The 24966-nt window shown below is 44.5% G+C and overlaps 1 protein-coding gene across 1 annotated transcript; it reads left to right on the top strand.

Moving 5' to 3' along the window:
• The first annotated feature begins 3069 nt into the window (after window positions 1-3069).
• Window positions 3070-24467, top strand: CENPV (centromere protein V). The gene is made up of 5 exons (XM_063112072.1): window positions 3070-3422; window positions 5596-5694; window positions 15662-15731; window positions 22842-22956; window positions 24096-24467. Exons 1-5 carry the CDS (start codon window positions 3070-3072, stop codon window positions 24218-24220), a joined length of 762 nt encoding a protein of 253 aa, XP_062968142.1. The 3' UTR covers window positions 24221-24467.
• Window positions 24468-24966: the final 499 nt, after the last annotated feature.

Genomic DNA, 24966 nt, shown 5'->3' with positions numbered 1-24966 from the left:
GTGCCTGACTTTATGAATGAAGTTGAGTGAAGCTGACTTGATTCAATCAAGGAGTTGGGAAATCAAGGAGTAACTAGAATAAGATGAAAAATACTAGTTGGTTTAACTCTCAGGAGAGTAGTAGTGAAAGAATGAAAATTAAAGGAATGACTATTAAATTGGAGGAAGTAAGGGATTTCCTTAGGAGTATGGTTGATAGTATAGCATATCGTTGTAGGCTTTGTAAAAATTAACAGCTGATTCTATACTTTACCTGGAAATGCACATGACTTAGAAGGGCCAAGACAATCTTGAGGAAGAACAAAGCTGGAGAACTTTATCTGACTTCAGAAGTAAGGAATTAAACTAAGTAGTTAACGCTGACTGGTATTGGTGTAAGGATAGGTAAACAGATCAATGGAACTGAATAGAGGGTTGAGACATAGACTCACATGTAACGGATCACTTGATTTTTGTCAAAGGTGACAATGTGGTTCAGTGGGGAAAAGGAGTATCTTTTCAATAAATGGAGATGGAGCAGCTGGTTATTATATGGGGAAAAAATGAACCTGGCCTCTACCTTATACCATATGCAAAAAGTATTTTGAGGGCCAGCCCGTGGCTCACTCGGGAGAGTGTGGTGCTGATAACACCAAGGTCACGGGTTCAGATCCCTATATAGGGATGGCCGGTTAGCTCACTTGGGAGAGCGTGGTGCTGATAAAACCAAGTCAAGGGTTAAGATCCCCTTACCGGTCATCTTTTAAAATATATATATATATATATTTTGAGATAGATAATAGTCCTAAGTATGAAAGCTAAAACTAAAATTTCTGGAAGGAAACTATAGAAGAAAATCTTCATCCCATTCCAGCAGGTATAGCTACCAAAAAACAAAAGCGAAAACAAAAATTTTATGACCTCTGGGGTAGGCAAAGATTTTTTTCAACGTGATGTAAAAAACACTAAGCATAAAATAAATCACAGATTAAACTGCATCGAAATAAAAATTTCCACTCATCAAAAGACAGTAATTAAAAAGGAAAGCCACCACTGGGAGAATATGTTCTCACTACATATATATGCCAAAGAATTCATTTCTAGATAAAAGGAACTCCCATATTTTAAACCCAATTTATAAAATGCACTAACTCTCAGAAGAGTGCTTGTGAACAGGCACCTCACAAAAGAAGATCTCTAAATGGTCAGTATGCACATGAAAAGGTGCTTAACATCACTACACGACAAAGAAATGCAAAATAATACCACAAAGAGATATCAGTGCACACCCACCAGAAAGGCTAAATTTAAAAAGACTGACAATACCTAGTGTAGTAAGGGTGTGGAGAAACTGTAACTCTCATATGTTGCTGGTGGAGTACAAATTGTTATGGCCACTTTGGAAAACTGTTTAGCAGTTCTTATAAAAGCACAGTGCTAACCTATGACCCAGAAAATCCACTCCTATGTATACACAGAACAGAAATTAGTCCACAAAAACTTGCACACAAATGTTAATGTAAATAGCACTTTATTCAAAATTGCCACAAATTGGAAACAACCGAAATATCCATCAACAGGAGAATAAACTTTGATATATCCATAAATCAAATATTACACAGCAAGAAAAAATGGATGCACATAATGGGTGATTCTCAAAAACATGTCCAGTGACAGATGTCGACATCACAGAGTACTTGCTGTTTTTACATGACATTCAAGAACAGGCAAAACTAACCTAGGGTGATAAAAGAACAGTGGCCACCTGTTTTCTTTGGGCTGAGAGAAACTCTGGTGTGCTGGAAATGTTCTACATCTGAATTGGTGGTGGTTATATAAGCTGTAAATTTAAGATACGTGCACTTTGCTGTATGTAAACTATAACTCCAATATAGAAAATGGCAAAAACTGAAATTACAGAAAATCTGGAAAATTTTAAGAGAGAATACTTCATATAAAATCCTAATGGCCTGTGTGGTGGTGTGAGCCTCCCCGCTACTCTGGATGCCCAGGCTGGAGGCATCGCTGGAGCCTAGGAGTTCTGGGCTGTAGTGCGCTATGACCATCTGGTGTCTGCACTAAGTTGGACGTCAGTGTGGTGACCTTCCTGGAGTGGAAGCCCACCAGGTTACCTAAAGAGGGGTGAACCAGCCCAGGATGGAAACAGCAGGTCAAAGGTCCCATACTGATTGGCAGTGGGATTGTGCCTGTGAATGGCCAATGCACTCCAGCCTGGGCAACATAGCGAGACCCATAAAACCCTAATAAACACAGCTAAACCTACACTCAGAGGAAAATTTATAGCCATTAATATTTTGACTATTACCGCAGAAGACTGAAAATAAATGAACTATGTAGCTAATTCAAGAAACTGTTGAAGTAACGATAGGATGAAGGAAAACGGACTTAAGAAGAAATTTGAAATTAAAATAGAAAAAAGTAGAAAAATTAGTAAAAGAAAATGCTGTTTCTTTTGAAGATGTGAATGAAATAGAGCGATGGATAGGTTTAGAGTCTCTGGGTTCCATCCGGGATTCTCGTGATTTTTGTCTTTTTGGTGCTGCTGAACAGCAAAACCACACTAATGGAATCCGATGAGGGTTCATTCATTCACTTAATTAAAATTAGAAACAAAACCTGTTGACCGCTGATGTCCTTAAGACGCTTTGGTAATATGACAGAGGAGAACACGGGGGGATCTATGATTTCGGCTGCCATTTACTCAGCAGGGAGCAGGCGCCGCGCCACTTACAGGCATCATGTCCTTTCCGAGGGTCGGTGGCTCCAGCAGGGCAGATGCCGTCCTGTTTGGAGATGAACTTACCGCGGGCTGCCCGCTCGGAGGTGCCTGTGAATTCAGGCCTGACCCGGGACACCCCGGTCAGCCAAGTAAGAAGGCGGCTTCGCAGGTGCAAGGGGGCCCCGGGTGTCCGCGAGCGGAGGCTCCTGGCGCGGTCCGGCTGGGCCTGCAGCGGTGGAGCCGGGCGGGCAGCCCCGCGCAGCGCCCCCTGGGCCCGCGGGCTGGCGGGCGGCGGGGGCGCGCGGGCGGCGGGGGCGCGCGGCGAGGCCTGCGAGCGGGCTGCGGGAGCCATGCGGCGGGCGAGCCGAACGGCGGCGGCCAGGCTGCGCGGGCACAAGCGGCCCGGGGCCTCCGGGACCCCGGAGGCCGTCGCTGCGGCCTCCGGCGCTAGCCGCGCTCGGCGCTCGGCCGGCCAGGCCGGGGACGGGGTCCGGGCCGCGGCGCGGGGGCCGTCGGCGAGGCAGCAGCCGAGGCACTCGTCGCCGCGAGCCCAGGAGGCGGGCCAGGGGGAGCCTCCGCCGGCGCCCCCCACGTCGTCGGTGTCCGCGCTGGACCTGGGCGAGCAGCGGGAGCGCTGGGAGACGTTCCAGAGGCGGCAGAGGCTCAGCTTCGAGGGCGCCGCCAAGCTGCTGCTGGACACCTTGTGAGTGCGGCCCGGGGCCCGCGCCCAGCCGGGCCTGTTCGCGCCGCGTCCGCCGCGAGCCCCGGGGAGGGTCCCTAGTTGTGCGGGCGGCGTGGCGCAGGCCCGCACGGCGCTTCGTCCCAGCTCGTCTGTCAGCCTGGCGCGCGGGGCGCCGCGGCCTCTCCCGGCCGAGAGAACCAGCCCCACGCCCTCGCTCGCGCCCGAGCCCCGCCGCGTGTCCGCGTGCGTGCGGCCGCAGGGCGGGCTGGCGGGCGGGAGGGACGGAGGGACGCTGGCGGGGCCGCGGAGCGCGCTCGCCCGGGGCCCGCGGGGAGCCGGCGCGGGGCGAGGCCCGGCCCGGGGAGACTCCGCGTCCTGCCCCGACCGACGCTCCCGGGGGCTCGCTCTGCCGCCGAAGGGGACACTGGCCAGGGCAGCGTCGCGTGTCCGCGGTTCGGGAGCGAGCCGTGGTTCCGGCACGGGCTGCCCTCTTTTCCCCAAATGTGGTCTGGATCCCTGTCCCGCAAAACAGCTGTGCTACGGAGAGATCTCTTTAACGCCCTAATAGTACATCTCGGTGTCAATTATTTTATGAATTAAAAAGAACATCCAAAGCCAGAAAAAAAAAAAAAAAAAAGACATGAATAACCTAACAATTGCATAACAACCTGAGAATTACGCCTTTTTTTTGAACAAAAAATGTTCCTTTGTTCTTGTTCCAGAAGAAATCGTCTCAGGTGAGTCTTCTCAGAGGTGGAGTGTTCGGCTTTCTGTGAGCCGCACTTCATTTATCTTCTCGGACTATAAACAGAATATTAAAAAAATGTTCATCAAGCATTTTTCAAGCACCTACAGTATGACACCTACCACTGCTAGATACAGGGGATCTAAAGATCTTTATGAATGTAAAACTCAAAGTTCAGGTAAAATTTTACTTTAAAACAAACCAAACTGATAAATGGTCAAGAAAAAGGTTTTTAAAATGTTTTTTGGTTGTTTGTTTTTCGGGGTTTCTTTTGGCAGCTGGTGGGCGTGGGTCTCCTAACTCCTGACCTTGGTGTAACAACACCCTTCTCTAAACAGCCTGGATAACTGGCCAGCCCACATCTTAAAATGTTGACATAAAAAGGTGAGATGTTTTTCACCCTTCAGATTGGCCTGAGTATGTACTTAACGTTTATTTAAAAAAAAAAAAAAAATCCACCAAATTAATTTATATGGAAGAAGCATGTATAACACTGCCCCGTTTTTGTTAAAGTATTGCATAGAAAAAAGATTGGAGAAATAGTGGATCCTTCTGAGTATAAAGATCACAGGAGGCTTTCACTTTGAACACTTACCAAAAATTGAAATGTTTGGATTTTTTACAATAAGCATTGTTTATGTATGCAGAAAAAATTTAAAATACACCAACTTGTAAAGAAACACGGAAAAGCATTCAGTCTTAATAGTCAAACACATGCAAATTAAAGCTACAGTGAGCTATTTTTCTTGTAATTATTGCTCGGAAGGAGCAGTGACATGTTTTCCCATTACTGGTAAGAGTGTTTTCTCTTTTTGGAAAGCAATTTGATGATATTTATCAAATCTTAATGTTCAGTTATATATAAGTTTTAAAAGGGTTAAAATTCTGTGTAATGTATCTGAAATTATAAGAGCCTTTGTTACTTTCTCAGAATGGTTTTCTGAATCATCACCCTTGGTCAGGTATCCTGTCTTTTTCATAGCAGCTTGTATCACCTTTATCACAATCATAATTAAATATTTGGGTAATTTGTTTGATGGCTGCTTAGGGTTGGCCAGGGCAGCAAAAAAAATTCTTAGTAAGTATTTGATACATAAATTAAAATGTTTGGTATTTGATATATAAATAAAAATGTTGGATATATAAATAAATAGAAACATTTTCCGAATTTTTGGAATGTTTTATTTTACAATTTAATAAAATTTAAGAAGTGGGAAAAAAGAGAGCTCATGGGCAAAGAAGGCACTGAATCTATTCTTTTATAAAATCGACAGTGCCTCCTTAAAAGCAGAAATGCTCTTGGTTGACACGTAGAAAAGACTTTTGTGCATCTTGCTTCTCTCTTTCAACAGCAACGTGAAAGCTCAAGAACAAAAAGAGAGAAAGCGGGAGCTGTGCCATAGGCTGCTGCCTGACTGTTCTTGTCTTTCTGACTGTTGTTTCCTGTAGTGAATACCAGGGCCTGGTGAAGCACACAGGAGGCTGTCACTGTGGAGCGGTTCGTTTTGAAGTTTGGGCCTCAGCGGACTTGCACGTCTTTGACTGCAAGTGAGTATTCTCTCTTTCTAAATTGACTTAAAAACTTGAGTTAAAATGCAATGCTTCCACATAATCTGGGGAGTTGGGGTATAGATGAAACATTGGCCTTGAGCTGATAATCGTTGAAGTCAGGTGATGGATACATAAGGGTTCATTGTATTATTATTTCTTCTTTTGTATGGCTTGAAACTTTCAATAATAAAATTTTTTTAAAAGGTGGAGGGAGGCTAAAAATAACTGCCTGCTGTGTGTATGCATGCACACAGAGCTCTTATAATACAGCGCCCCCAGTGACACAAAGCAGGGTCCTCAGGCTTGTGGCTGCAGAGTCGCCCCTCAGACTGAGACTGCTAATGAACTGGGGCAGTTAGCTGGAGCTAGGTCAGGCTGGACAGAGTCTGTGTAGGAGTGCAGAGCTGGGGGGGGTTGGAGGGGGCATGAGTGGAGGGTGTGTACCCCTGGAAGCTGCCTGTGCTTGGCCCTCCCACTCTGTCCTTTGGATGAGGCAGATGGTACTGCCAGGATCCGTGGAGGGCTTTCTTCTTAGGACCTTCCCCAGCATTATGATGGAACAAGGATGACAAGCTCTGATGCCTGGACCAGCAGTTGGAATTATTCAGTGGTATCCAGTCCTTTTTTTTTTTTTTTTTTTGTCTTTTTCGTGACCGGTACTCAGCCAGTGAGTGCACCAGCCATTCCTATATAGGATCCGAACCTGCAGCAGGAGCGTCGCTGCGCTCCCAGCGCCGCACTCTAGTGCGCCACGGGCTCCGCCCATCCAGTCCTTTTTGACCTGAGGTGGTCCCTGAATTACATATGAATAATAACTAAATACTGTGAATTACTCAAATGGAAAGCTGACTAGGCTACTAACAGTAGAGTCTAGATTGGGAAAAAAGCAGTGTGGAATAATGTAGAATAATTTTTTAGAGGATTCTATTCTAAATTAGAATTTTTAAAAAGGTAGACTGAAAAGAGGAGACTTCAATTTAATTCCAAAGATGGCTAATTCTGTGGGGAATCTTTTACTTGGAGCTAGATGTGTTGAGAGGTGCTTGCACAGAGAAATCCAAGACCAACATCGGTATTACAGCTCTTTATTAGTTTACAGCTCTTTTTGGTGTTACAGCGCTTTATTGCTTGCAAGCAAGGAGAGCTCGAGCATCAGGCTGGTGTCTCCCTGAAGGAAGGAAAGGGGCAGCCTTATATAGCCAAAATTTCCTGCCCAAGTTCTCATTTAGGTCCTCCTATGCAAATGAGGGATGCAAGTCTGTTAATTCGGATTGGTTGGCTATGAGACATAGCTCATTGGTCAGTTCTGGAGTCAAATTTGCATTCGGCCCTTAGGGCGGTGCAAAACTACTGTTACCCTTTCCTTAGCACACAGGTGCAGGAAGCAAGCTAGGTTACAGAAGCCAAAGTTCATGATTAAGACAGACGAGCATAAAATTTCTAAAACAGTTTCTCCAGCGGAAGGGGGCAGATTTAACAATCAGAAAATGCTCAGGGTTCCCTGCTTCATTCCCCATTGGTTTTATGTACATAAGTCAAATCCTAGACTCATCAGTGTTTAATCTGGTGTAATGGGTTCTTAAAACCATAAGCTTTATTGATTGGACTCTTTGTTTAATGTTTTTTGTGAGGCCAGCGAGTATGCAGGGGCCTATGGTAAAGAGTAATAAGATTATGAGTAGAGGTCCCTTTAGAGCAGTGAGGAGAGTTATTAACCAGGGGGACCAAGAGAATAAATTTTTCATACCAATATGGTTTTTGTTCCTTATATCTTCCCTGTCTTTTAATGTTTTTCTAACTAGGGAGAGGCTATCCTTTATTACACCTGAATGATTTGTATAAAAGCAACAGTTTTCTCCTAGAGCTACACATAGTCCACCTTGTTTTAGGAATAAAAGATCAAGGTCCCTCCTATTTTGTAATACTTCCTAGGGAATCTAAGGAAGGTTCTAATTGGCTAACAGATTTTTCTAATTCCCCTAAGTCTAGATCAATTTGTTGACTTAGGGCTTTAAAGTTTTGATTGCTCATTATGAGAGCTGTAGTGCTCATAGCTGCAGAGCCTGTAATGCCAAGACCTACAAATAGGGGAATCAAAACAGGAACTGCTTGTTTTATGAGGAGGTGCTGCCTCCCTGCTTCTCCTTCATATTAATAAATTTGGGGAATAATATAGACAAGTACACAAAACTCAGTCTTATTAGGTGTAAGGAAATATTGAATAGCTATGCATGGAGTCAATCCTGTCAAACAAGCAAACCAAGCATGAGAAGGGGCAACAGGTAGTTAGAAACTTGTTACCCGTGGGTCGTACTATTAATGGTTACCACATATGTACATGTGGTCTGATAGGGGGACCTTTTGAGGTCATAATCATTAGTTTTTATACAAAGTCTTTCGTTTTGCATACTTCCCAGCGTGAGTTTGGGCTTTCATTCCCATGGACAGTCTGTCTTTGGTGATTTTAGTTAGATTCAGAGACCTAACAGTTTGGTTATTAGTGCCTAAAGAGTTGTTTATCCCTAGGCCAACATTATATGGTGGCTCTGGATTTAGGCATAACCAGCAATCAGTTGTTACATTTGGGTTTGATTGGTTGATAAACATAAAAACTGAATCTAAAGTTCCTAAGGGGGTTGGTGAAAGCATAATTGGAGGTGCGGTTGAGGGACTGGGGCGTTGGAGCTTGGGGGGACGGGTTAGGGTTTAGGGAGCATGAAGGAAGGGGTAGGAGATCCTGGTTAGGGCCTATAGGGATGTTTAATTGATTTTCTCTTTTTTAGTTGAATAGTGAATTCTCCCCCAGGATCTGTCCCATTAACATATAGTCTTATGCCCCAGGCTTTGCCTGCTTCTCAAGTATCACTCATAAATGGACTCCAGAGTCTGACAGTTAGGTTCATAGGATTGCATGTCCTTGGCTTATCACCACCTGAAGGTGGGAGTTTTTTGAGGGATATATAGGAGTCTGTGTGAGTCCAGGAGGTCTTGATTTGCAGCCCCAAGCAGCACAGTGATATTGTTGGTGCCCCTGACAGGAAGGGCTGCTAGCTGCGGGACAGGCATAGAATTGGGCTTGTTGGAGGTTTTTCTCATCTTGAGTGTCACAAATGGTGTAGGACCCAAATCTGGTTCTGGGCATGAGCTCCCATAGGTCTACTAGGAAAATGGGGGCGCCGGGGGTGTGGACAGACCGAATAACCTCCCCAGTTACAGTATCCCTTAATTCCCAGGTGTAATTCTTAGGTTATTGAGGGCTTCCTGACATAGATATCACACAATATAAAACAATTAAGACAGTTAAGGGGATGAGCGAGTGAGTCTTATCTTTAGTGGGTTTCCTTTGGAGTGGGAGTGTTGCACCGTCCATTTTTCCTGATGTTGTCCTATCTCTGTTGATTCCGGAGTGGAGGCTCACTTAAGCTGAGAATGATGTATCCAACGGTGCTTTCCTGCTACCTTTGCAGCCGTCGGGGTGGTCAAGATGACGGGGAAAGGTCCTTGCCATCTAGGTTCAAGGGTCAAAGGATGGTGACGTTTCACCTACACGAGGACACCTGGTTGGTATGGGTATGGCGTCAGATCCTTTGTTGGCAGGTAGGCTTCTCTGTCCAACAGGTGGCTCTGGTTCAACACCTGTTGGAGGGCTTGGAGAGACTGAAGAAGGTTATGGTTAGTAAGCTCAGCAAGTTTGTCATCTCTGAGGCAGGGTAGCAAAGGAGGTGGTCTCGCAAACATAATTTCATATGGGGTGATTCCATTTATATGTGGGGCTCATCTAGCCCTTAATAGGGCAAAGGGAAGGAGGCTCATCCAGTTTTCACCAGTCTCCAATTTTAGTTTAGTCAAAGTTTCCTTTAAAGTCTGATTCATCCTCTCCACCTGTCCTGAACTCTGTGGCCTATAAATACAGTGTAAGTTCCATTTTATTTGTAGGGCTTTTGCTAATAATTGAGAAATTCGGGCTATGAAAGCTGGACCATTATCAGATCCCAAAGTTATAGGCAAACTGAATCGGGGAATAATTTCCTGTAATAATTTCTTAAGTATTATCTGAGCAGTTTCAATCTTTGTAGGAAAAGCTTCCACCCACCCAGAAAAGGTATCTATAAATACCAAGAGATGTCGGTACCCATATTGTCCCGGTTTTACCTCGGTGAAGTCAACTTCCCAATGTTCTCCAGGGTTAGATCCCCATGCTCTGGTTCCTGTAGGTGCTTCTGGTTTTTGTCCTGGATTTATTTGTGAACAAACTTTACATCGTTTTGCAAAGGCTTTTGTTAATTTGTCTAAATCGTGAATATAATAATTTTCCCGCAACAATTCAGTCAATTTAGTAGCTCCGAGGTGTGTCCCTTGGTGTAGTTGTTCTATTAATAATCTTCCTAGTGCTTTAGGAAGATATATTCGGTGATCTGGTAAGATTTTCCAACCTGTATCATTGTCCTTAGTGTGCAATGCTTTGGCATATATGATTTCTTCTTCAGTGTAATGTGGGACTGGTGGCAGATGGGTTGCCAGCATGACTACTGAAGAATTTGATGGCCCCACTGGTTTTAGTGCAGCCTCTTTTGCTGCTCCGTCTACCGCAGGATTTCCTTGGGCCTCAGTTGAGTCACCTGTTTGGTGTCCTCAGCAATGGATAATGGCCACTTTTTTAGGATAGCATATGGCCTTGAGGAGTGCTAGAATCTCCTCTTTGTTTTTTAGGTCTTTCCCTCCCGATGTTATTAGTCCTCTTTATTTATAAAGGGCCCCATGTATGTGGGCTGTGGCAAAAGCATATCTACTGTCAGTGTATATGTTGACAGTTTTGTCTTTTCCATGCATTAGAGCTTGTGTTAAGGCTACAAGTTCAGCCTTTTGAACGGATGTCCCTTGGTTTAAAGCCTGTGCCCAGATGACCCGTTCCCGTGTGACTACAGCTGCCCCGGCATACCTGATTCCGTTGGAGACGAAGCTGCTCCCATCTGTGAACATCACCTCATCAGGGTCCGGCCAAGGCACATCAGTCAAGTCAGGTCGGAGTCCTTGAAGGGTTTCTGTAGTTTCGAGGCAGTCATGGAGGGGTTTCTCCAGGTCATCATCCGGGAGGAGAGTTGCTGGATTCAGAGCTGTAGTCTTAAGAAACTTTATTCGAGGCTGGTGAGCCAACGCTCGGGTGCACTTTTCAGGAGAGCTTGTACAGTGAGGTGCTACCAGGCTTATATTCTGCCCTAGGGTTAGTTTGTCTGCTTCCTTCACCAATAAAGCGGTTGCAGCTATAGCCCGGAGACAGGCCAGCCATCCAGCACCTAAATTATCCAGTCTCTTGGAGAGGTAGGCCACAGGCCTTTTCCATGGACCCAGGGTCTGGGTAAGTACTCCCTTCGCTATGCCATGTTTCTCAGCAATAAACAGGTGAAGGGTTTACGTCTGGTAGTGCTAGGGCAGGAGCCATGGTAAGTGCCTTTTTCAAGTCATTGAAAGCCTTTTGTTCAATCTCAGTCCATAGCAGGGAGGTTTGTTTTCCCCCAGTGCTAGAGTACAAGGGCTTAGCTATTTCAGCAAACCCGGGTATCCAGAGGCGGCAGTGACCTACGCCACTCAAGAATTCACGGATCTCTTTCCTAGTCCTTGGGGTTGGAATCTTTAGAATTGTCTCTATTCTTCTGGAAGACAAAGTTCTATTTCCTTCCTGTAGTTCATACCCCAGGTAGGTGGCTCTTGGGGTACATAATTGGGTCTTTTTAGCTGAGACTCGATACCCCAGGATTTGTAATTCCCGTAATAAGTCTTTTGTGGCCTCCTTGCAGGTCTCATAGTCTTTAGTGGCCAACAAAAGGTCATCTACATATTGTAGCAGAGTGACCTTAGGATGTTGTTTTCGGTATGGCATGAGATCTTGGCTCAATCTTTGTCAAACAAAATTAGGGAATTTTAAACCCTTGAGGTAACCGTGTCCATGTCAGTTGTCCCGAATATCCCCCCTCTGGATCTGTCCACTCGAAGGCAAATAGAGGTTGGCTTACCTTGGCCAGTGGGAGGCTAAAGAAGGCATCTTTAAGGTCTAACACAGTGTAGATCTGGTGAGATGGTGGCAGCAGTAGGCTGAGGAGGGGGTAGGGATTCAGGATGGTTGGATGGAGGGTCTTCACGCATTTGTTCACTTCCTGTAGATCCTGAACAGGTCAGAAATCTGAAGTACCTGGTTTTTGTACTGGGAGGAGAGGAGTATTCCATGCCGACTTACATGGAACTAGAATATTAGCTTCTTGTAGTCTCTGGATGTGGATTAGATATTGCTTCACTCAGATAGGAATAGCCTGGCTTGTAAGCTGAACCACGATGGGGGGTCGGTGAATAGCTACACCTGGGGGTTTTGTTTCTGCCCATGCTCCTGGGATTTCTTGTTTTAGTTCCTCCATGGTAGAACTGGAGTCAGTGGGCAAGGGAGCCTTCCACTGGTTTGCCCCCTACTTGTAAAGTTACCTTGGGCTCCTGGGGGCTCATAAGTATGGAGCCCTGGCCCCGTCAGTATTATCTAGCTGTAGGACGTGGGCATTCTTCTCATTTCGTAGGGGACATCTGTCCTTCCAATGGCCTTTCTTCTTACAGAACACACATTGGTCCCTCTCTAGAGGGGCCCTGGGCCTTCTGGAGGAGTTTTCCTTCTGTCCTGTTTGAGGCCTCACACCTTTGCGTCCCTTTATTGTAGCTCTTTGGGACTCAGTAAGCTCAGTTACCGTTATCTTAGCCATTCTTTTTGTTTGTTTTTCTTCAGGGCTATCTCTGGCTTTATAGACCCTCTGGGCTATTTCAACTAGCTCAGATAACAGTTTCTCTTCAAATCCTTCCTGCCTCTGAAGTTTCTTCCTAACATCAGGGGCTGACTGAGTAACAAAGGCAATATTTATTGCCCGCCTGTTTTCTGGGGCCTCAGGGCCCACAGGTGTGTAGACCCTATAAGCTTCCATGAGGCACTCCAAAAAAGTGGCTGGGGACTCGTTTGGTCCCTGAATTGTTTCACTTGCTTTGAAAGGTTTGTGGGACTCCGGGAAGCTGCACAGAGTCCTCTAAGGAGAGTCTGGTGATACAGATCGAGATCCCCCTTACCTTGATCCATGTTTGGGTCCCACTGGGGTTTGTTTGAGGGGAACACGCATTCAAGCTGAACAGGGTCATCGGAGGGTTGGCCATCATGACTGGTAACAGTCTTTAAGGCCCCCAGCAGATGCGCTCACGTTCCTCCGACGTGAAGAGAGTCTGGAGGAGCTGCTGGCAATCATCCTAGGTGGGCTGGTGTGTAAAAGAACAGTCTCCAAGAGGGAGATGAGACCATGTGGGCTTTCAGAAAAGGAAGGATTCTGGTTTTTCCAATTATACAAATATCTAGTGGAGAAGGGAATATAGACCATGAAGGGGGTTTGGTCTTGAGTTCTGGGGGAGAGGGAGCCTGTTGGAATGGGAGTAGAGGTACGGGGGAAGCACCATAAGGAGAAGGGTCAGACTCAGAGTCCCTCCTGGTCTGGTAAGTGGTACCACTCCTCATATGTGGGGGACTTAAGAGTACAGTAGAGTCGGGAGAAGTAGGGTACGGGGGAGGCACACTCGGAGAGACAGGAATGGGAAGAAAGATCAATAAGATTCTCAGAGGCATCTTGGAGAAGAGGAGGCTTAGGGGGTCTGGTTGGAAGAGGGGACTTAGTCACCAAAATTTTTTCCTTTTTCTTATCCCTCTTTTTGCCATCTTGTTTGTCCCCCTTCCAGCCATCCAGATAGGCAGACATAGGTTTCCCGAATTGGGGCTGAAGGCCCTGTTTCAACCAGGAGGGCATCTCATCCATGGTCTCGATCCAAACCTGAATATAGAGAACCTGATCAGCGTAACCCGGGGGAGAAGTCCCAAGACAGCAGCCCTGGACTTGATAGGCTGTTGGGAGATCAGTGGTCCCATATGGGGGCCATCCCACACCAAACGTGGGCCATTCTAACTCACACAATTTTCTGAGGTCATAGGGGTCTGCTGAAGCCCCGAAATCGGCAGCCTTTTTCTGAAAATAATCAAAGTGAGTTATCATTGCCTGTAAAGGGGTGGCCCCGCAAACCGGCCGGGAGATATTCTTTCCCATAATACTAATCCAGACTACAGAAACTGATGCACAAAATAACTTCACTTTTTGGGAACCTGGGCAGGAAAACGTCAGTCTAAAAGGTACACCGACTCAATGAGATGGCTAGGAAACACCCTACTGACAGGAGGTATAGGAGTGCCAAAAAATTTTTTTCTGTATTGGTGCAATCTCTTGGGGCAGCAGATACCAATCCCATGGCCAATATTAGGACAAGTAGCGCAATAAACGTTAGAGACACAGGATGGCATATACTTATCATGTCTCATTATGGCAAGCTCACATCAGGACCACGGTTAATGACACACAACTGGCAGCACACAAAAGACAGAGACAAGTGGCCACGTCAGATTCTAAACAATTCCAAACCAAAGGATCAAACAATTCCTAGACCAAAGGACCAAACAATTCCAGAACAAAGGACCCGACGACATTTCATGGAAGTCCTGGACTTGGGAAGTATTGCTGCATCCAGTCTTCCACAAAGTCCCCAAATCAGAGCTCTGATACCCAAATGCAAAACAAAGTTTTTGAGATCTCAAACCAAAACTTACCTCTGGAGGTTCAAGACGCAGAGTAGGAGGATGAACAAAGACGAACAAAGACTCTGGTGCCAATTGAAGCCAATTGAAGAATTTGGTGGTGTTTGGGCTTTCAGGCAGGGGCCAAAGGATCCTGGGGCCGAGGAACATCTCTTTGGTGGCCTCCCCTAGGATCCGTGGCGAGACCAACCCTGGGGCTGAGGAATGTCTTCTCAGTGGCCTCCCCTAGGGAGACTTGCCACATCGCCCTTCATCGGGAGCTGTGGTTTCTGGTTCCTTTGAGTGAGCAACAGGAAATCTCACTGGGACCTCCAAATGTTGGGAGGTGCTTGCACAGAGGAATCCAAGACCAGCGTTGGTATTACAGCTCTTTATTAGTTTACAGCTCTTTTTGGTGTTACAGCACTTTATTGCTTGCAAGCAAGGAGAGCACAAGTATCAGGCTGGTGTCTCCTTGAATGAAGGAAAGGGGCAGCCTCATATAGCCAAAACTTCCTGCTCAAGTTCTCATTTAGGTCCTCTTATGCAAATGAGGGATGCAAGTCTGTTAATTCGGATTGGTTGGCTATGAGACATAGCTCATTGGTCAGTTCTGGAGTCAAATTTGCATTTGGCCTGTAGGGCGGCACAAAACCACTGTTTCCCTTTCATTAGCACACGGGTGCAGGAAGCAAGCTAGGTTACAGAAGCCAAAGTTCACGATTAAGACAGATGAGCATAAAATTTCTAAAACAGTTTCTCCAGCGGAAGGGGGCAGATTTAACAATCAGAAAATGCTCAGGGTTCCCTGCTTCAGATGTACAGATGAGGAAAGAGGGAAACCTAAGCTTCCTTGTCCATTTTTGGTGAGGATATCTCAGAGGCATAAGATTATAGCAGTATTTGAAATTTGTGTGGTTTTTTGTTTGTTTTGGCGGCTGTCCAGTATGGGGATCTGAATCCTTAACCTTGGTGTCATAACACCGTGCTCTAACCAACTGAACTAACTAGCCAGCCCCCTGAAATTTGTTTTAAGTGTCTTTCCCTTAACTAGGGGGTGGGCAGCAGAGCCGTGGTTCTGTTGGTCCTGGTTGTCTTAGCAGTGCGTAGCTTCGACTGCTGGCTTTGGGACCTGCGGGCTCCACTGCATGTGCAGCTCAGAGGCCCAGGTGTCCAGTCCATCCTCCTGAGCTCCCCTTCCCTGGACGGTGCTGAAAGGGGCTTCACCATCAGGGTCAGCTGGCTTGCACATAAGGACAGGCTGGGCTGCTTGGGCACACAGAGGATGTATATGGCCGTTCAAAATCTGGACTTTGCTCTGTCTTTCTGTAGCTGCAGCATTTGCAAGAAGAAGCAGAATAGACACTTCATTGTTCCAGCTTCTCGCTTCAAGCTCCTGAAGGTTAGTGCTTAAGAGCAGGGTCAAGGAGTGCAGAACCCATTTGTGAGGATTTGTGAACCCTGACTTATGGCATGTCCTCTGTAGAGTATGGGGGGCAGGAAGTGTAGCAGGGCCTCTCAGGGGCATCAGTTTCCCTTTTTTACCCAGGTTTCATATTTACTTTTAAAAGGTTATGTTATGGGCCGAGCCCGTGGTGCACTTGGTAGAGTGCTGCGCTGGCAGCGCGGCGACGCTCCCGCCGCGGGTTCGGATCCTATATGGGACTGACCAGTGCACTCACTGGCTGAGTGCCGGTCACGAAAAAACGACAAAAAAAAAAAAAAAAAAAAAGGTTATGTTATTTGTTCCCTTTATTTTTTGGAGGCATATTTGATGTTATTGTAGAAACATTTTCAAATTCAGAGAATAAAAAAATAATAAGATCACAACCAGTTTCAGATTTCTCTGTTTTTTCCACTCCACTGCTTGACTAGTCTAAACAATTAATTAATAAAATTGCCCAGGGGCCGGCCCGTGGCTCACTCGGGAGAGTGCGGTGCTAATAACACCAAGGCCCCGGGTTCGGATCCCATATACGGATGGCCGGTTTGCTCACTGGGTGAGCGTGGTGCTGACCACACCAAGTCAAGGGTTAAGATCCCCTTACCGGTCATCTTTAAAAATAAATAAATAAATAAATAAATAAATAAATAAATAAATAAATAAAATTGCCCAAATTCTATTAACCAAAGGTAACCACTATTAATATTTTGGCATATGTTCTTATGCATTATTTTCTACACAGGCAAATACATCTAATTATATTGTCATTTTTTTTAAAAGTTGAATTTTATTATTCTTTCTATTTATAACCTGCTTTTATCATTTTCCAATGAAAAACATATAATTCTTATTTTTAACTTTAATTTTATTATTTTGGAGAATTATTTGTACTTGGTACAAAGTTTGAAAGGTAGAAAATATGTATATACACAGTGACAAATCTTTCCCCCAGGCCTCCAGGCCCTCGCCTACACCCAACTTCCTGGTTTACTTTTCGCATCATTCCTGTATTTGCAGTATCAGACTTTTAGGTTGAGTCCATTTTTTCTTGCAATTATGAACACCACTGTGGTGAACCTCCCTGTGTATAGATCTTTTGACAATTTAGAAATTTTTTTTAGGACCTATTCTCTTAGAATTAAAATCTCTGGGTCAAAGAATACATACTTTTTAAAAAAGGCTTTCAACACATGGGTGATGTGGGGTTGGGTGGGGCTTTAATTCCATCTTCTGCTGCCACTTCCCCATCATGGTCTGACAGACCTCTCTGTGCCTATACTGGTAGTTTTTGTGTAATTATCTGCCTCCTTTACTTGACTGTGAGTGTCTCCAAGGCAGGTACCGCCTTTTCTCACGTCTGACCCACTCCTGGCCTCATAGGGCTTGGCATTGAGTTGGGCACTCAGCAGGTGTCTGGGAAGACTGACCAAGTGAACAATTGCATGAGTCCTGGTCTTTCCAAGTTAGTAAGATTTAGTCCTAAGTGCACTGGGTCAATTTGTCTCCTTTTCTTTTGCCTGTCCCTTGATTATTGAACAACATACTGGTTGGTTTGGGTGTTTGGTAGGGTAGGTAGGTTATTTTTGGACTAAGTACAAAATGTATTCATTCATTCAAGTATTTATGGGGCACCTACTGTGTGCCAGGCACTGTTCTACTGAAATAGCAGTTGACATGACAATCAAGCCCCTTATTCACCTGGAGCTTACCTTCTATAGGTTGGGAGACAGATACATAAATAAGAAAAGAATCCAGTAGTTTAAGTGCTATTTAAAGAGTTAAAGTGGAGCAATATGATAGAATATAGCTGGGTGGCCACGTTAGATTGATTGTGGTGTTTAGATCTAAATGATGATGATGGCATATGTGCATGTGGGGGGGCAGGAAGAGGGTTCTAGGCAAAAGGGACGGATAGTGGGTAGTGCAGAGGGCTTCTGGGGCATAGGCTTGGCATGTCAGAAGAGCTGAACAATGGCTGGAGGGTAGTCGGTGCGGTGGGGTGGGTAGAAAGTGGACTGAGATGGGTCTGGAGAGTTAGACAAGACCAGATGAGGAGACAGAGTCTGTGCTCTGTGTCGTGTGAACCCACGGAGGGTTTTATGCAGAGCAGTGACATGATCTGATTCAGTGTTTGGAAAGCTCACATGGGCTGCTGTGTGGAAAACGGCTTGTAAGGGGTGAGTGTGGAGACAGGGAAGCAGCTAGGAGGGGGTTGTGGTATGCCAGGTGAGAGACAGCGGGAGCTTGGATTGGGGTGACAGTCATGGAGAGAGAGAAGATAGATCACTGGAGACGTGCTTCACAGCAGTGGTTCTAAAACTTGAGTGTGTGCACAGTCAGCTGGAGGGCGTGTTAAGTCTCTCCTGATTCTTTGGGTCTGGGGTGAGACCCAGGAATTTACAGTTCCTGCAAGTCCCGGGTGAGGCTGAGGCAGATGCTGCTGGTCCGGGGACCACACTTTGAGAAGCACTGTTTGAGAGGTAAACAAGTACAGAAAGGACTGGATGTGGAGATGAGGAAAAGAGAGGAGTCGAATTTGCATCCAAAATGTTGGGCCAGAGCAACTAGTTGAATGGAGACGCTGGATCCCAGGGGAGAAGCGGGTATGGGGTGGGGGTGGGGGTGCTGGAGTCAAGAGTTCTGTTTTGAAAAATATCAGTTGAACGTGTCTTTTGAACGTTCATATGAATAAAGGAAGGAAGTGGGTAAGTCTGGACTTCAGGAGAGAGGTCAGAGCTGGAGCTACCAGCTTGGGAACTTGTTGACGTATCAATGTTATTTAGAGCGGTGGGACTGCATGAAGTCAGCTGGGGGAACGGTAGCCAGAGAAGGGAGAGGGCTGAGGACAGCCTTGGGGCGTGCCAGCATTTATAGAGAGTTGAACAGAAGAGGAAGGGAAGTGAGCAGAGGGGCCTGAGAAGAATGGCTAGCAGGGAAGGAGAAAAAAACAGGACAGCATGGCGTCCTCAGAGGTATACGTCCCAAAGTGGGAGGAGTGCCACTGAGAGGTCCAGGTAAGGAGAGCCCAGGGTCAGGAGGAGTGACCCTCAGGTTTGTCAGCTGGTCATTGGTGATTTTGACTGGACAGGAAGACAGAAGAAATGACCAAAGAGGTTGACTGTGCAGCAGAGTTGGATGATGATAGGCCGTGTGTTCTCGTGGGGAGTAGGGATGGTGCGGTCAGGTTGGCAGGTGCACAGAATGATGTGGGAATGAGGGACAGTGGAAAGAAACCTCCACCTCTTACCCTCCGGCCACCCAATTCTCTCCCTGGAGGTAAACCACTGTGTCTCGGATAACTCTTCAGAGACGCATATGCATATAGAAGCCCGTACAAGTATATATCCTTTAAAAAAAAATAGAAACGGTAGTATAGTACACAAAGTTAACTTTATAACCTTGGAGATTTTTCCATATTGGTATTTGTAAAGCTGCTCATTCTTTTCAAAAGTTGCAGAATATTCGGTTTTATGAGTGTCCATAATTGTTTGAGCCAGTCCTCTATTGGTGAACATTTAAAATTTTTCCAATCTTTAGTCTTTACAAATGGTGCTATAATACCATATACCTGTGTCATTTGAAACACAGGGAATTACATCTGCAGGATAAATTTATAGAATTCCTGTGTTAAAGGATATGTGCATTTTTGGTAGATTTTGCTAAATTTTGCCAATTCATATTCCCATGACTGATAGATGAGTGCATATTTTTCCTCATATTCATCACTATTGTTATTGAACTTTTTGATTTTCTGCCCACCTGTGAAAAATATCTCATTGCAGCTCATCAGTGTGGGTATCATTTCATAGGTTTAGGTGCAGTTTGTTTTTCCTTTTCTCTGAACTGTCCATTCATGTCCTTTGCCCAGTATCCCATTAGTATAATCCATTAAAGAAATTAGCCCTTTGTCTCTGATGGCTGGCAAATATTGTTTCTTAAGCCCTTGAGCAGTGCTGTTTGGGGCCGGGGAGAGATCGGGTGAGCTTTGTGTAGGCCCAGAAGACAGACATTTTCACTCGCTGATGTCACAGGGCGTCCTGCCTCCCCATGGAGAAGGGAAGGCTTGAGGCTGAGCTGTTCTGTGCAGTTGACCTAAGAGAAGCTGTGAGCTTTCATGCTCCAGACTGAAGTGTCTCCAGGTAGTGTAGGTTAGTCCCTGTCCTCAAGAAGCTTCCAGTCTTTTGTGGGAGATAGGGCATGTCCTTATAATCCTGAGAACCTTACAAAAGGGCTTCCTCCATTAACCTTTTAAAAGATTTTTTTCTTTTTTCTTTGGCAGCTGGCTGGTATGGGGATTTGAACCCTTGACTTTGGTTTTTCAATGCTTTGCTCTAAGCAACTGAGCTAACTGGCCAGCCCTAAAAGTTTTATTTATTTATTTATTTTTATTATTTTATTTTATTTTATTTAAAATTTTTATTTATTATTAGCATATTCATTTTTTACAAATTGTGATATTTCTTTATGCCCTTTGCCCTACCAATCACTCCCCAAACCCCCTCCCTCCCTATCTCCCACCTCTAGCATCCTTGGGTTGGTTCTGTCCTTCTGAAAGTTCAACTTATTGTTGTGGTCTTTTCTCTCTTTCTTTCCTTCATTCATTTCCTTCTTCCCTCCTTTCCTCCCCTCACCTCTTCCTTCCTAGCATCCAGTTATGAGTGAGAACATGCAGTGTTTCTGTTTCTTTGTCTGGTTTATTTCATTTCACATAATTTTCTCCAGACTTATCCATGTTACTGTAAATGGCAGAATTTCATTCTTTTTTATGGCTGAGTAATATTCTATTGTATATATAGACCTCATTTGCTTTATTCAGTCATGTGTTAATGGACACTTAGGTTGGTTCCACGTTTTGACTATTGTAAATAGAGCCGCAATAAACATAGGAGAGCAGGTATCCCTTTGACATGATGATTTCTGTTCCTCTGGATATATACCCATCAGTGGGACTGCTGGATCATATGGTAGCTCTATCTGTAGTTGTTTGAGAAACCTCCATACTGTTTTCCATAATGGCTGTGCGAGTTTATAGTCCCACCAACAGTGTAGAAAAGTTCTCTTTTCCCCACATCCTCGCCAGCATTTGTTATTCTTGGTCTTTTTAATAATGGCCAGTCTAACTGGGGTGAGATGATATCTCAATGTGGTTTTGATTTGCATTTTTGTGATGACTGGCGATGCTGAACATTTTTTCAGGTATGTGTTGGCCATTTGCATGTCTTCCTTTGAGAAATGTCTATTCATCTCCTTTGACCATTTTTTAATTGGATTATTTGTTTTTTTATTGTATAGTTGTTTGAGTAATTTTTAGATTCTGGATATTAATCCCTTATGGGATGTATAGTTTACAGATATTTTTCTCCCATTCTGTAGGTTGTCTTTCTGCTCTGTGATTGTTTCCTTTGCTGTGCAGAAGCTTTTTGGTTTGATATAATCCCATTTATATATTTTTGTTGTTGTTGCTTGTGCTTTTGGGGTCTTATTCATAAAGTCTTCGTCCAGTCCTATTACCTGGAGTGTTTCTCCTATATTTTCCTTTTGTAATTCTATGGTTTCAGGTCTTACATTTAAGTCTTTAATCCATTTTGAGTTGATTTTGGTATATGGTGAGAGATACAGGTCCAGTTTCATTATTCTGCATATAGATGTCCAATTTTCCCTGCACCATTTATTGAAGAGGCAATCTTTTCCCCAATCTCAATTAATGCAGAAAAGTCATTCAACAAAATTCAACATCCCTTCGTGACTAAGACTCTCAGCAAATTAGGTATAGAAGGAAATTATACAATAAAAGCCATTTATGACAGACCAATCGCCAGTATCATCGTGAATGAGAACAGGAACAAGACAAAGATGCTCTCACTCTCACCACTCCTATTTAACATAGTACTGGAGGTACTAGCCAGAGCAATAAGGCAAGAGAAATAAATAAAGGACATCAAGATTGTAGAGGACGAGGTCAAACTGTCCTTGTTGGCTGATGACATGATCTTATATATAGAAAAACCTATAGATTCTACCAAAAAACTCTTACAGCTGGTTAACAATTTCAGTAATTTTTCAGGATACAAAATCAACACCCAAAAATCAATAGTGTTTTTATACTCCAGTAACAAACTAGGAGAAAATGAAATCAAGAAAGCAAGCCCATTTACAATAGTTGCCAAAAAAATAAAATACCTACGTATCAATTTAAAAGGAGGTGAAAGATCTCTACAGTGAGAACTACAAATCACTGCTGAAAGAAATTAAAGAGGAAACAAAAAGGTGGAAAGACATACCATGCTCTTGGATGGGAAAAATTAACATCATGAAAATGTCCATTCTACCCAAAGCAATCTTTGGGTCGAATTTTGATGCAATCTCCATCAAAATACCAATGACATTCTTCAGAGAAATAGAAAAAGCAATCCAAACTTTCATATAGAACAACAAAAGCAATCCTAAGCAAAAAAAATAAAGCCAGAGGCATAACACTACCTGACTTCAAATTATATTACAAAACTATTGTAACTAAAACAGCATGGAACTGGCATAAAAATGGAGACTCAGATCAACAATGGAAAACCCAGGAATCAACCCACATACTTACAGCCAACTGATCTTTGACAAAGGCAGTAAGAATATTTATTACTTTAAAAAAAATTTTTATTGAAGCATTATGCGTATTTTGGGGGTACAACGTTGAGTATTATCACTTGTGTACAACACCTGTTGATCAAGTGAATATTATTAACATGTTCATTATTACGAATGGTAATTATTCTTTATGCCCTTTACCCAATCTCTCCCCACCCCTACCCTCCTCCCCTCCCACCTCTAGTAGCCATAGATTTGTTGTCTCCTGAAAGATCAGCATATTATTGTGATCTTTTCTTTCTTTTTTTTAAAATTTATCATTATACAGTGTAGTTGGTTTTTGTGGCCCTTTACCAGTTCCTTCCTCCCCTGCTTTCTCATCCCCCTCAACATCATATCTGTTTTCTTATCTTAAAAAGATTTATTTTTTAAATGACATAAAAAAAAGATCTCTTTGTAAAAAGAGAACACCTACTTGTTTTCACCTAGGGAGCCGAGAGCATAACAACCTATACATTCAACACACACAAAGCCCAGCACACCTTCTGTAAGAGATGTGGTGTTCAGAGCTTCTATACTCCGCGCTCAAACCCCGGAGGCTTTGGTAAGTAAAGAGGATGGACCGCAAGCTCGGGGGCGGGGGATGGGGACAGAGAGGCCCTGGTGCTCTGGGTTTGAGAACTGGCTGGGCAGGGAGGCTCTGGAATACGTGGCTTGCCTCCTGCCTGGCCAGGCCCTCTCACACATGTTTTAGCACAGGGCTCTTCAGCAGAGCTCTTTTCAAATGGTAAATCAGTCTGAATTCGTATTGGAATATGGTGAAATCTTTTTCGGGGTCCAGCTGGATCATTCTCATTCACCGGTGCTGTCAGAGCTGAAGGTCACGGGGATGACACTGGAAGGTGGAGAGAGGGTGGGTGGGGAGAGGCCTGTGGGCCAGGGGAGGCAACTTTAATAGTGACAGGGGTTAAGGCAGTGAAGTAGGCAAGAACAAGGAGCATTGATAATGCCATTTTTTAAAAAATTTGGTTTGTTCAAAAACAATCTGGAGTATCTCCAAGCCCCTGCTTGGATCTGGGGGGCAATAAAACCAAGGTCAAATGTTGTTCACAATAACAAGTGCGGTGCGCATCGAGGGGGTGAGGTCGAAGTGTTCCTGAGGACTCGCGTTCCCTGTACAAATGCAGCCTCCAGAGCTGTGGGGCAGCTGTGGCCATGACTGTCTCCCACCTTTTTTTTGGGGGGGTGGCATGATATCACCCTTGCCCCCCATTCTTTAGCAGCTCGGGTTTGTGCCTCACCTGTCACATGGAGACTCCTTCCTACTTACCTTGTGAAACAGGAAATAGTTTTGAAAGGTACAGAATCCTGTACAAATGGGAAAGTATTTAATTCTTAGAAAGTTATTTATCTAAACACAGGAAAGGCCATGAATTCTTCAGGCTGCCAGTCAGAGATTGCTCTAGGCTTGAGCCTTACGACTGTTTTGTTCTCTCAGCTTGGTATCGGATGATGTCCAGCCTTGGCCATCCCTGGTTCAAGGCGTCTGATCCCTGTCTGGCAGATGACAGCGAGCCAGAAATCTGACGGCGTAAGCTGTAGCGTATCACTCGGAAAGCCTGATGCGCAGTACAGCGATGATAGTACAGTGGTGCCTGCAGGTGGGGGTTTGTCCAAGAGCCAGTACAGTATCTCTTCTCACCTATACTTGGGACCTCCCTTTCTCTGTGCCACTTTCCCTAGGAATTGCCCCACACTGCCTGGATGAGGGCACTGTGCGGAGTGTGGTTACTGAGGACTTCAACGGCAGCGATTGGGAAAAGGCCATGAAGGAGCACAAGACCATTAAGAACATGTCTAAAGAGTGAGCTACTGCTTCTCGCTTCCTGAGAGCTGTTCCTGCCGCACCTTGGTGGTGCTCCTGAGTGGGGCTGTTGGCCCTGTTGGCCGGCGGCCACCGTGACCTCTGCAGTTTGTCCAGCTACCAGTTTCTTTAGGCAGCTCTCTGTCCTTCCTTAGCCCAATTTTTGATGTAGGCTAGTTGGCATTCTTCCTTCTCTTCCCAACTTTTGTGTGATCTTTTAGGAAAAAAAAATAAATATTTTTAACATTAAAGCAGTTACTATGGTTTATCATTTCCTTTGCACTTTGATTTTGCCTCCAGGGCTAGGCAATTAGTAGCAGGTTTATTAAGCACTATCCAGATGTTTGCAACTAATGTGGGAAGAAGAGATGAGGCAGATGGACCGTTATTAAAAATAGAAGATTGAATGATTACCATCTATGTGAGCTGTAAATATTACCATTCATGTGAGCTCTAGGAGTTCAGAGGAGAGAGAGGTCTGGTCAAGGAAGACTTAGGGAGGGTACAATTTGAGTCAATTTATTTAAAAAGGTAAAACAGCTATTTTTTTTCTTTTTTAATTGTGATAAAATGCACATAACATAAAATTTATTATCTTGACCATTTGTAAGTGTACAATTCAGTAGTAAGTACGTTCACGCTGTTGTGCAACCATCACCACCCTCCGTCTCCAGAACTCTTTATCTTGCAAAACTGAAACTCTACCCATTAAACAGCACTTTGAGTCTATCTTTAAGGGAAGCAAGATTT

This window comes from Cynocephalus volans, chromosome 10, assembly GCF_027409185.1.
Source record: "Cynocephalus volans isolate mCynVol1 chromosome 10, mCynVol1.pri, whole genome shotgun sequence".
Taxonomy (NCBI): domain Eukaryota; kingdom Metazoa; phylum Chordata; class Mammalia; order Dermoptera; family Cynocephalidae; genus Cynocephalus; species Cynocephalus volans.
This window is presented reverse-complemented; position numbering and strand designations above follow the sequence as displayed.

Coding starts and splice junctions, on each gene's coding strand:
- CENPV (XM_063112072.1), top strand. CDS start 3,070: ATGCGGCGGGCGAGCCGAACGGCGGCGGCCAGGCTGCGCGGGCACAAG. Junction 5,695..15,661: donor TTGCACGTCTTTGACTGCAA/GTGAGTATTCTC, acceptor GTCTTTCTGTAG/CTGCAGCATTTGCAAGAAGA. Junction 15,732..22,841: donor CTCGCTTCAAGCTCCTGAAG/GTTAGTGCTTAA, acceptor GTTTTCACCTAG/GGAGCCGAGAGCATAACAAC.